At 46.0% G+C, this 14348-nt stretch overlaps 1 protein-coding gene across 2 annotated transcripts in view; it reads left to right on the plus strand.

Moving 5' to 3' along the window:
• The window catches only part of LOC121382592, a 142094-nt gene that overhangs the window by 98903 nt on the left and 28843 nt on the right, over nt 1-14348 (plus strand). For both annotated transcript variants that reach the window (XM_041512101.1, XM_041512102.1), the window contains exon 12: nt 4329-4577. In XM_041512101.1, coding sequence (XP_041368035.1) covers nt 4329-4577 — 249 coding nt within the window. The remainder of the gene's footprint in view (nt 1-4328; nt 4578-14348) is intronic.

Here is a 14348-nt window from a genome sequence, read left to right on the forward strand (position 1 = left end):
TGTCTCTCTCTCTCTCTCTTTCACACACACACACACCACAACCTTTTAACTGTCAGCACACTACTAGTACCCCCACCCCATCTCCACTTTCAAATACACTCCACTGTCTCTCTCTCTTTCACACACACACACCACAACCTTTTAACTAACAGCACACTACTAGTACCCCCACCCCATCTCCACTTTCAAATACACTCTGCTGTCTCTCTCTCTCTCTCTTTCACACACAACACACACCACAACCTTTTAACTAAACAGCACACTACTAGTACCCCACCCCATCTCCACTTTCAAATACACTCTGCTGTCTCTCTCTCTTTCACACACACACCACAACCTTCTGATAGCACACTACTAGTACCCCCACCCCATCCCCACTTTCAAATACACTCCACTGTCTCTCTCTCTTTCACACACTCACCCACAACCTTCTGATAGCACACTACTAGTACCTCCCCCCCACCCATCCCCACTTTCAAATACACTCCGCTGTCTCTCTGTCTTTCACACACACACACCATAACCTTCTAATAGCACACTACTAGTACCCCCACCCCCATCCCCACTTTCAAATACACTCCACTGTCTCTCTCTCTTTCACACACACACACCATAACCTTCTGATAGCACACTACTAGTACCCCCACCCATCCCCACTTTCAAATACACTCCGCTGTCTCTCTGTCTTTCACACACACACACCACAACCTTCTGATAGCACACTACTAGTACCCCCACCCCATCCCCACTTTCAAATACACTCCGCTGTCTCTCTCTCTCTCTCTCTCTCTCTCTCTCTCTCTCTCTCTCTCTCTCTCTCTTTCACACACACACACACACACCACAACCTTTTATCTGTCAGCACACTACTAGTACCCCCACCCCATCTCCACTTTCAAATACACTCTACTGTCTCTCTCTCTCTCTCTTTCACACACACACACACACCACAACCTTTTAACTAACAGCACACTACTAGTACCCCCACCCCATCTCCACTTTCAAATACACTCTGCTGTCTCTCTCTCTTTCACACACACACCACAACCTTCTGATAGCACACTACTAGTACCCCCACCCCATCCCCACTTTCAAATACACTCCACTGTCTCTCTCTCTTTCACACACTCACCACAACCTTCTGATAGCACACTACTAGTACCCCCACCCCATCTCCACTTTCAAATACACTCCGCTGTCTCTCTGTCTTTCACACACACACCACAACCTTCTGATAGCACACTACTAGTACCCCCACCCCATCCCCACTTTCAAATACACTCCGCTGTCTCTCTCTCTCTCTCTCTGTCTCTCTCTCTTTCTCTCTCTTTCACACACACACACACACCACAACCTTTTAACTGTCAGCACACTACTAGTACCCCCACCCCATCTCCACTTTCAAATACACTCTACTGTCTCTCTCTCTCTCTCTTTCACACACACACACACACACCACTAAACCTTTTAACTAACAGCACACTACTAGTACCCCCACCCCATCTCCACTTTCAAATACACTCCACACTGTCTCTCTCTCTTTCACACACTCACTTCTGATCACAACCTTCTGATAGCACACTACTAGTACCCCCACCCCATCTCCACTTTCAAAATACACTCCGCTGTCTCTCTGTCTTTCACACACACACCACAACCTTCTGATAGCACACTACTAGTACCCCCACCCCATCCCCACTTTCAAATACACTCCGCTGTCTCTCTCTCTCTCTCTCTCTCTCTCTCTCTCTCTCTCTCTTTCACACACACACACACACCACAACCTTTTAACTGTCAGCACACTACTAGTACCCCCACCCCATCTCCACTTTCAAATACACTCTACTGTCTCTCTCTCTCTCTCTTTCACACACACACACACCACAACCTTTTAACTAACAGCACACTACTAGTACCCCCACCCCATCTCCACTTTCAAATACACTCTGCTGTCTCTCTCTCTCTCTCTTTCACACACACACACACCACAACCTTTTAACTAACAGCACACTACTAGTACCCCCACCCCATCACCACTTTCAAATACACTCCACTGTCTCTCTCTCTTTCACACACACACACACAACCTTTTAACTAACAGCACACTACTAGTACCCCCACCCCATCTCCACTTTCAAATACACTCTACTGTCTCTCTCTCTCTCTCTTTCACACACACACACACCACAACCTTTTAACTAACAGCACACTACTAGTACCCCCACCCCATCTCCACTTTCAAATACACTCTGCTGTCTCTCTCTCTTTCACACACACACCACAACCTTCTGATAGCACACTACTAGTACCCCCACCCCATCCCCACTTTCAAATACACTCCACTGTCTCTCTCTCTTTCACACACTCACCACAACCTTCTGATAGCACACTACTAGTACCCCCACCCCATCTCCACTTTCAAATACACTCCGCTGTCTCTCTGTCTTTCACACACACACCATAACCTTTTAACTGACAGCACACTACTAGTACCCCCACCCCATCCCCACTTTCAAATACACTCCACTGTCTCTCTCTCTCTTTCACACACTCACCACAACCTTCTGATAGCACACTACTAGTACCCCCACCCCATCTCCACTTTCAAATACACTCTGCTGTCTCTCTCTCTTTCACACACACACACACCACAACCTTCTGATAGCACACTACTAGTACCCCCACCCCATCTCCACTTTTAAATACACTCCGCTGGCTCTGTACATAAATTAAAAAAAGTGTGTTGTTTCTAAAACACTTTTTCTTTTAGTTTTGTAAAATTATTGATTAAAAATAAATAAATTAATTAATCAATTAATAATCGACAACAAACATGATCAATGCCACCAAAACCCTCCCCCTCACCAAAAAGCAGTGAATAAAACACACAAATAAACAAATGTCCACATAACATACATGTACATAAAAGGAAGAAAATATAATATTTCAACTAGATTTTATTCAAATAATATATAAATATTTTTTTTTTTTTAAATCCACACACTGAGAAGGGATAGGTTTTTGGCAATGACATACAAACGTCTCGTTTTCCAGCAATTCACTGTTTGTTTTGTTTTTTGTTGTATTTTGTCATATACTAGATCTGTTATGCAGTCCAGACATTCTTTGTGCAATGCCTCATCGTCTGAAAAAATATGACCACCTTTTCTGTTCGTACAATGGTGGACAAAGTAACATTATACACGACCAGTGGCTTCAAATCATACTACCGAACAGCTGTTTAAAGCGAGTCTATAGGGTGTATAGTAACGACATGGCCTCTAAGGGGGAGATAATTTCTGGACCTTCGCCATTGCCCACGGCAATCGGCAACGCCGTGGAGTTTGCCGTGGAGTTTTTAATTCTCCATGGCACTTTCTTGCCTTGGACTATATTCAGGGTTTTTTCAATGACATGTTTTTTGTGTTTTTTCAATGACACGTTTTTTGTGTTTTTTCAATGACACGTTTTTTGTTTTTTCTCAATGACATGTTTTTTGTTTGGTTTTTTCAATGACATGTTTTTTGTGTTTTTTCAATGGCATGTATTTTTGTGGGTTTTTTCAATATCATGTTTTTTGTGTTTTTTCAATGACATGTTTTTTTTGGGTTTTTCAATGACATGTTTTTGGGGTTTTTTCTATGACATGTTTTGGGTTTTTTTTCAATGACATGTTTTTTGGGTTTTTTAAATGACATGTTTTTTGTGTTTTTTCAATGACATGTTTTTTTGTGTTTTTTCAATGACATGTTTTTGGGTTTTTTTCAATGGCATGTTTTTTGTGTTTTTTCAATGACATGTTTTTTGTGTTTTTTCAATGACATGTTTTTTGTGTTTTTTCAATGACATGTTTTTTGTGTTTTTTCTATGACATGTTTTTTTGTGTTTTTTCAATGACATGTTTTTTGTGTTTTTTCTATGACATGTTTTTTTGTGTTCAATGACATGTTTTTTTGTTTTTTTCAATGACATGTTTTTGGGGTTTTTTGCCGTGGACATTTTCTTAATTGCAGGGGTTGGATTTATATTATTTAAAAAAAAAATATTTTGTGAGTGACTTCGTCTCGTCTCAAAATCCAAACACAGTGATATTATTCCCCAACCATTGATAAAATACAATAAAGTTACAGTGAATGTTAATTTATTAATTTAATATAAAATGCTATTAAAAATTTTACATACAAAGAGCTAAGCATGCAGAAGCAAATTAAGTCATGTTATATAGTCACGTGATTACTTGTTATTGCAGATGTGTTTCGTGGGCGTTTTATTAACGTAGTTATGAACCATGTGGATAATAAATGTATAGTATGCTCTCTCTTTAACAGATGTTCAACCTCAGTGGCAGGGTCCTAAGCTATTGGCTGTGAACTACCCTATATTTAAAAATACGATAGAGTTTCTTCCAATGCCACCTACATATTATGAGTTTTTTCCTCGGAGAATGGAATTCAGTAAAGCAGCCGAGACTTGCAGAGAGCATGGGGGATATCTGCCATCCATTCATACGATTTTTGAGCATAGATTGATGTACTCGGATCTTATGCGCCATTCTACCTGCACTAAATGGTTTATAGGTAGGTATTTATTCTAATTACACTATTATTTGCAGATTCAATTGTAAATATGGATGCATCAAGGTTACATGGTTTGCTTATATGGTATGCTTTTTGCCACATCTGATGGTACGTGGTTAACTGTTGTAGGAGAAAAACTACCATACTTTTAGTTTTCTAAATTTTCTTTTGTTTTTTTCCTACGCAATAAAAGTCCAAAATTTAAGTCAACATCTGTAAATTTTATTCAAATGAAACATATTCAGAACAAAATGATGAATATTACAGCCTGCAGAAATACACTTGTCCACTCACCCTAAAGAGGCAAAAATGCTGCTGGGTGAGTCAGAACCAAACCCACTACTGGCACTATATCTGCCGGGAGATTTATAATTTTGTGTTTCGTGGTATTGATGTCATATTGTCTGCATGATGATCCCCCTCAAAAACATTCTGATCTCTGTCCGTCATGCTACATCAAGAACCACCACCACATCCCAGGAACATACTGCTCTCTATCCGTCATGCTACATCATGAACCACCACCACATCCCAGGAACAACGTGCTCTCTATCCGTCATGCTACATCCCAGGAACATCATGCTCTCTATCCGTCATACTACATTACGAACCACCACCACATCCCAGGAACATCGTGCTCTCTGTCCGTCATGCTACATCACGAAATCTGTCATGCTACATCACGAACCACCACCACATCCCAGGAACATTGTGCTCTCTATCCGTCATGCTACATTCCAGGAACATTGTGCTGTCTATCCGTCATGCTACATCACGAACCACCACCACATCCCAGGAACATCGTGCTCTCTATCCATCATGCTACATCACAAAATCCGTCGTGCTACATCACGAACCACCACCACATCCCAGGAACATCGTACTCTCTATCGGTCATGCTACATCACGAAATCCGTCATGCTACATCACAAACCACCACCACATCCCACGAACATCGTGCTGTCTATCCGTCATGCTACATCACGAAATCCGTCATGCTACGTCACAAACCACCACCACATCCCAGGAACATCGTGCTGTCTATCCGTCATGCTACATCACGAACCACCACCACATCCCAGGACAAACATGCTTTCTATCTGTCGTGCTACATCCCAGGAACATCGTGCTCTCTATCCGTCATGCTACATCACGAACCACCACCACATCCCTGGAACATCGTGCTCTCTATCCGTCATGCTACATCACGAACCACCACCACATCCCAGGAACATCGTGCTGTCTATCCGTCATGCTACATCACGAACGACCACCACATCCCAGGAAAATCTTGCTCTCTATCCATCATGCTACATCCCAGGAACATCGTGCTCTCTATCCGTCATGCTACATCACGAACCACCACCACATCCCAGGAACATCGTGCTCTCTATCCGTCATGCTACATCACAAAATCCGTCGTGCTACATCACGAACCACCACCACATCCCAGGAACATCGTACTCTATCGGTCATGCTACATCACGAAATCCGTCATGCTACATCACAAACCACCACCACATCCCAGGAACATCGTGCTGTCTATCCGTCATGCTACATCACGAACCACCACCACATCCCAGGACAATCGTGCTCTCTATCCGTTATGCTACATCCCAGGAACATCGTGCTCTCTATCCGTCATGCTACATCACGAACCACCACCACATCCCAGGAACATCGTGCTGTCTATCCGTCATGCTACATCACGAACCACCACCACATCCCAGGACAATCGTGCTCTCTATCCGTTATGCTACATCCCAGGAACATCGTGCTCTCTATCCGTCATGCTACATCACGAACCACCACCACATCCCAGGAACATCGTGCTCTCTATCCGTCATTCTGCATCACGAACCACCACCACATCCCAGGAACATCGTGCTCTCAATCCGTCATGCTACATTACGAACCACCACCACATCCCAGGAACATCGTGCTCTCTATCCATCATCATGCCACATCACGAACCACCACCACATCCCAGGAACATCGTGCTCGTAAACTGTCATGCTACATCACGAACCACCACCACATCCCAGGAACATCGTGCTCGTAAACTGTCATGCTACATCACGAACCACCACCACATCCCAGGAACATCGTGCTCTCTATCCGTCATGCTACATCACGAACGACCACCACATCCCAGGAAAATCTTGCTCTCTATCCATCATGCTACATCCCAGGAACATCGTGCTCTCTATCCGTCATGCTACATCACGAACCACCACCACATCCCAGGAACATCGTGCTCTCTATCCGTCATGCTACATCACAAAATCCGTCGTGCTACATCACGAACCACCACCACATCCCAGGAACATCGTACTCTATCGGTCATGCTACATCACGAAATCCGTCATGCTACATCACAAACCACCACCACATCCCAGGAACATCGTGCTGTCTATCCGTCATGCTACATCACGAACCACCACCACATCCCAGGACAATCGTGCTCTCTATCCGTTATGCTACATCCCAGGAACATCGTGCTCTCTATCCGTCATGCTACATCACGAACCACCACCACATCCCAGGAACATCGTGCTCTCTATCCGTCATTCTGCATCACGAACCACCACCACATCCCAGGAACATCGTGCTCTCAATCCGTCATGCTACATTACGAACCACCACCACATCCCAGGAACATCGTGCTCTCTATCCATCATCATGCCACATCACGAACCACCACCACATCCCAGGAACATCGTGCTCGTAAACTGTCATGCTACATCACGAACCACCACCACATCCCAGGAACATCGTGCTCGTAAACTGTCATGCTACATCACGAACCACCACCACATCCCAGGAACATCGTGCTCTCTATCCATCATGCTACATTACGAAATCCGTCATGCTACATCACGAACCACCACCACATCCCAGGAACATCGTGCTCTCTATCCGTCATGCTACATCACGAACCAACACCACATCCCAGGAACATCGTGCTCTCTATTTGTCATGCTACATCACAAACCGCCACCACATCCCAGGAACATCGTGCTCTCTATCCGTCATGCTACATCACGAACCACCACCACATCCCAGGAACATCATGCTCTCTATCCATCATGCTACATCACGAACCACCCGTCTCAGGAACATCGTGCTCTCTATCCATCATGCTATATCACGAACCACCCCACTCTCAGGAATATTGTGCTCTCTATCCATCATTCTGCTTCATGAACCACCCCCCTCTCAGGAATATTGTGCTCTCTATCCATCATTCTGCTTCATGAACCACCCCCCTCTCACGAATATTGTGCTCTCTATCCATCATTCTGCATCACGAACCACCCCCTCTCAGGAATATTGTGCTATCAATCCATCATTCTGCATCACGACCCCCCCCCCCCCCCCCCCCCCCCCCCTCAGGAATATTGTGCTCTCTATCCATCATTCTGCACCATGAACCACCACCCCCCTGTCAGGAATATTGTGCTCTCTATCCATCATTCTGCATCAGGAACCACCACCACATCCCAGGAACATCGTGCTTTCTATCCGTCAAGCTACATCACGAACTACCCGTCTCAGGAACATCATGCCCTCTATCCGTCATGCTACATCACAAACCACCACCACATCCCAGGAACATTGTGCTCTCTCCGTCATGCTACATCACGAACCACCACCACATCCTAGGAACATTGTGCTCTCTATCCGTCATTCTGCATCACGAACCACCACCACATCCCAGGAACATCGTGCTCTCAATCCGTCATGCTACATTACGAACCACCACCACATCCCAGGAACATCGTGCTCTCTATCCATCATCATGCCACATCACGAACCACCACCACATCCCAGGAACATCGTGCTCGTAAACTGTCATGCTACATCACGAACCACCACCACATCCCAGGAACATCGTGCTCGTAAACTGTCATGCTACATCACGAACCACCACCACATCCCAGGAACATCGTGCTCTCTATCCGTCATGCTACATCACGAACGACCACCACATCCCAGGAAAATCTTGCTCTCTATCCATCATGCTACATCCCAGGAACATCGTGCTCTCTATCCGTCATGCTACATCACGAACCACCACCACATCCCAGGAACATCGTGCTCTCTATCCGTCATGCTACATCACAAAATCCGTCGTGCTACATCACGAACCACCACCACATCCCAGGAACATCGTACTCTATCGGTCATGCTACATCACGAAATCCGTCATGCTACATCACAAACCACCACCACATCCCAGGAACATCGTGCTGTCTATCCGTCATGCTACATCACGAACCACCACCACATCCCAGGACAATCGTGCTCTCTATCCGTTATGCTACATCCCAGGAACATCGTGCTCTCTATCCGTCATGCTACATCACGAACCACCACCACATCCCAGGAACATCGTGCTCTCTATCCGTCATTCTGCATCACGAACCACCACCACATCCCAGGAACATCGTGCTCTCAATCCGTCATGCTACATTACGAACCACCACCACATCCCAGGAACATCGTGCTCTCTATCCATCATCATGCCACATCACGAACCACCACCACATCCCAGGAACATCGTGCTCGTAAACTGTCATGCTACATCACGAACCACCACCACATCCCAGGAACATCGTGCTCGTAAACTGTCATGCTACATCACGAACCACCACCACATCCCAGGAACATCGTGCTCTCTATCCATCATGCTACATTACGAAATCCGTCATGCTACATCACGAACCACCACCACATCCCAGGAACATCGTGCTCTCTATCCGTCATGCTACATCACGAACCAACACCACATCCCAGGAACATCGTGCTCTCTATTTGTCATGCTACATCACAAACCGCCACCACATCCCAGGAACATCGTGCTCTCTATCCGTCATGCTACATCACGAACCACCACCACATCCCAGGAACATCATGCTCTCTATCCATCATGCTACATCACGAACCACCCGTCTCAGGAACATCGTGCTCTCTATCCATCATGCTATATCACGAACCACCCCACTCTCAGGAATATTGTGCTCTCTATCCATCATTCTGCTTCATGAACCACCCCCCTCTCAGGAATATTGTGCTCTCTATCCATCATTCTGCTTCATGAACCACCCCCCTCTCACGAATATTGTGCTCTCTATCCATCATTCTGCATCACGAACCACCCCCTCTCAGGAATATTGTGCTATCAATCCATCATTCTGCATCACGACCCCCCCCCCCCCCCTCAGGAATATTGTGCTCTCTATCCATCATTCTGCACCATGAACCACCACCCCCCTGTCAGGAATATTGTGCTCTCTATCCATCATTCTGCATCAGGAACCACCACCACATCCCAGGAACATCGTGCTTTCTATCCGTCAAGCTACATCACGAACTACCCGTCTCAGGAACATCATGCCCTCTATCCGTCATGCTACATCACAAACCACCACCACATCCCAGGAACATTGTGCTCTCTCCGTCATGCTACATCACGAACCACCACCACATCCTAGGAACATTGTGCTCTCTATCCATCATGCACATCACGAACCACCCGTCTCAGGAACATTGTGCTCTCTATCCATCATGCACATCACGAACCACCCGTCTCAGGAACATCGTGCTCTCTATCTATCATGCTACATCACGAACCACCACCACATCCCAGGAACATCATGCTCTCTGTCCGTCATGCTACATCACGAACCACCACCCCTCTCAGGAATATAGTGGTATCTATCCATCATTCTGCATCACAAACCACCCCCCTCTCAGGAATATTGTGCTCTCTATCCATCATTCTGCATCACAAACCACCCCCGTCTCAGGAATATTATGAACCACCCCCCTTCTCAGGAATATTTTGCTCTCTATCCATCATTCTGCATCAGGAACCACTAGCCCCCCTCAGGAATATTGTGCTCTCTATCCATCATTCTGCATCATGAACCACCCCCCTCTCAGGAATATTATGAACCATTCCCCTCTCAGGAATATTGTACTCTCTATCCATCATTCTGCATCAGGAACCACTAGCCCCCCTCAGGAATATTATGAACCACAACCCCCCTAAGGAATATTGTGCTCTCTATCCATCATTCTGCATCATGAACCACCCCCCCCCCCTCTCAGGAATATTGTGCTCTCTATCCATCATTCTGCATCAGGAACCACTAGCCCCCCCCCCCCCCCCCCTCAGGAATATTATGAACCACCACCCCCCTATGGAATATTGTGCTCTCTATCCATCATTCTGCTTCACGAACCACCCATCTCAGGAACATCGTGCTCTCTATCCGTCATGCTACATCACGAACCACCACCACATCCCAGGAACATCGTGCTCTCTATCCATCATGCTACATCACGAACCACCCGTCTCAGGAACATCGTGCTCTCTATCCATCATTCTGCATCAGAAACCACCATCCCTCTCAGGAATATTGTGCTCTCTATCCATCATTTTGCATCATGAACCACCCCCCTCTCAGGAATATTGTGCTCTCTATCCATCATTCTGCATCATGAACCACCCCCCTCTCAGGAATATTGTGCTCTCTAGCCATCATTCTGCATCATGAACCACCCCCCTCTCAGGAATATTGTGCTCTCTATCCATCATTCTCCTTCATGAACCACCCCCCTCTCAGGAATATTATGAACCACCCCCCTCTCAGGAATATTATGAACCACCACCCCTCAGGAATATTGTGAACCATCACCCCCTCAGGAATATTGTGCTCTCTATCCATCATGCTATATCACGAACCACCCCCCCCTCTCAGGAATATTGTCCTATCTATCCATCATTCTGCATCACGAACCACCCCCCCCCCCCCCCCCAGGAATATTGTGCTCTCTATCTATCATTCTGCATCAGGAACCACTAGCCCCTCTCAGGAATATTGTGCTCTCTATCCATCATTCTGCATCAGGAACCACCCCCCTCTCAGGAATATTGTGCTCTCCATCCATCATTCTGCACCATGAACCACCCCCCTCTCAGGAATATTGTGCTCTCTATCCATCATTTTGCATCATGAACCACCCCCCTCTCAGGAATATTGTGCTCTCTATCCATCATGCTACATCAGGAACCATCACCCCTCTCAAGAATATTGTGCTCTCTATCCGTCATTTTGCATCATGAACCACCCCCTCTCAGGAATATTGTGCTCTATCCATCATTCTGCACCATGAACCACCCCCCTCTCAGGAATATTGTGCTCTCTATCCATCATTCTGCATCATGAACCACCCCCTCTCAGGAATATTGTGCTCTCTATCCATCATTTTGCATCAGGAACCACCCCCCCCTCTCAGGAATATTGTGCTCTCTATCGTTCATTATGCATCATGAACCACCCGTCTCAGGAACATCGTACTCTCTATCCATCATGCTACATCATGAACCACCACCACATCCCAGGAACATCGTGCTCTCTATCCGTCATGCTACATCACGAACTACCCATCTCAGGAACATCATGCCCTATATCCATCATGCTACATTACGAACCACCACGACATCCCAGGAACATCGTGCTCTCTATCTGTCATGCTACATCACGAACCACCACCACATCCCAGGAACATCGTGCTATCTATCTGTCATGCTACATCACGATCCACCCCCTCTCAGGAATATTGTGCTATCTGTCCATCATTCTGCATCATGAACCACCCCCTCTCAGGAATATTGTGCTCTATCCATCATTCTGCATCATGAACCACCCCCCTCTCAGGAATATTGTGCTCTATCCATCATTCTGCATCATGAACCACCCCCCTCTCAGGAATATTGTGCTCTCTATCCATCATTCTGCATCAGAAACCACCATCCCTCTCAGGAATATTGTGCTCTCTATCCATCATTTTGCATCATGAACTACCCCCCTCTCAGGAATATTGTGCTCTCTATCCATCATTCTGCATCATGAACCACCCCCCTCTCAGGAATATTGTGCTCTCTATCCATCATTTTGCATCAGGAACCACCCCCCTCTCAGGAATATTGTGCTCTCTATCGTTCATTCTGCATCACGAACCACCCGTCTCAGGAACATCGTGCTCTCTATCCATCATGCTACATCACGAACCACCACCACATCCCAGGAACATCGTGCTCTCTATCCGTCATGCTACATCACGAACCACCACCACATCCCAGGAACATTGTGCTCTCTATCCGTCATGCTACATCACGAACTACCCATCTCAGGAACATCATGCCCTATATCCGTCATGCTACATTATGAACCACCACATCCCAGGAACATTGTGCTCTCTATCCGTCATGCTACATCACGAACCACCATCACATCCCAGGAACATCGTGCTCTCTATCCGTCATGCTACATCACGAACCACCAGCACATCCCAGGAACATCATGCCCTCTATCCGTCATGGTACATCACGAACCACCACCACATCCCAGGAACATCGTGCTCTCTATCCATCTTGCTACATAATGAACCACCCATCTCAGGAACATCGTGCTCTCTATCCATCATTCTATATCACGAACCATCCGTCTCAGGAACATCGTGCTCTCTATCCATCATGCTACATCATGAACCACCTGTCTCACGAACATCGTGCTCTCTATCCATCATGCTACATCACGAACCATCCGTCTCAGGAACATCGTGCTGTCTATCCATCATGCTACATCATGAACCACCCGTCTCAGGAACATCGTGCTCTCTAACCATCATGCTACATCACGAACCACCCGTCTTAGGAACATCGTGCCCTCTATCCACCATGCTACATTACGAACCATCCATCTCAGGAACATCGTGCTCTCTATCCATCATGCTACATCATGAACCACCCATCTCAGGAACATCGTGCTCTCTATCCATCATGCTACATATCGAACCAGACATCCTGGCTAAAGTGAAATCCATGCCTTGCTTTTCTCGAAAAAATAAGTAAACGGACAGCCTGGTTTGCATAGAACTGCTACCCTGGTGTGGCCTGTGGTTTTACATACATGGCATAGAACAACTACCCTGGTGTGGCCTGTGTTTTTACATACATGGCATAGAACTGCTACCTTGGTGTGGCCTGTGGTTTTCCATACATGGCATAGAACTGCTACCTGGTGTGGCCTGTGTTTTTACATACATGGCATAGAACAACTACCCTGGTGTGGCCTGTGTTTTTACATACATGGCATAGAACTGCTACCTTGGTGTGGCCTGTGGTTTTCCATACATGGCATAGAACTGCTACCTGGTGTGGCCTGTGTTTTTACATACATGGCATAGAACTGCTACCCTGGTGTGGCCTGTGTTTTTACATACATGGCATGGACTGCTACCCTGGTGTGGCCTGTGTTTTTCCATACATGGCATAGAACTGCTACCCTGGTGTGGCCTGTGTTTTTCCATACATGGCATAGAACTGCTAGCCTGGTGTGGCCTTTGTTTTTACATACATGGCATAGAACTGCTACCCTGGTGTGGCCTGTGTTTTTACATACATGGCATGGAACTGCTACCCTGGTGTGGCCTGTGTTTTTACATACATGGCATGGAACTGCTACCCTGGTGTGGCCTGTGTTTTTACATACATGGCATGGAACTGCTACCCTGGTGTGGCCTGTGTTTTTACATATATGGCACTCAACCCAAGGAAACACCAAAATCTCTCTGTTCTGCTATTTAAATTCGAAACTAATGTTTTTACATTGACTATTCTGCCTAAATATATTGAACACAAATTAACTAAAAACTATTCTGCCTAAATATATTGATCACAAATTGACTAAAAACTAT

The sequence above is a fragment of the Gigantopelta aegis genome, chromosome 10 (genome assembly GCF_016097555.1).
Source record: "Gigantopelta aegis isolate Gae_Host chromosome 10, Gae_host_genome, whole genome shotgun sequence".
Classification (NCBI taxonomy): domain Eukaryota; kingdom Metazoa; phylum Mollusca; class Gastropoda; order Neomphalida; family Peltospiridae; genus Gigantopelta; species Gigantopelta aegis.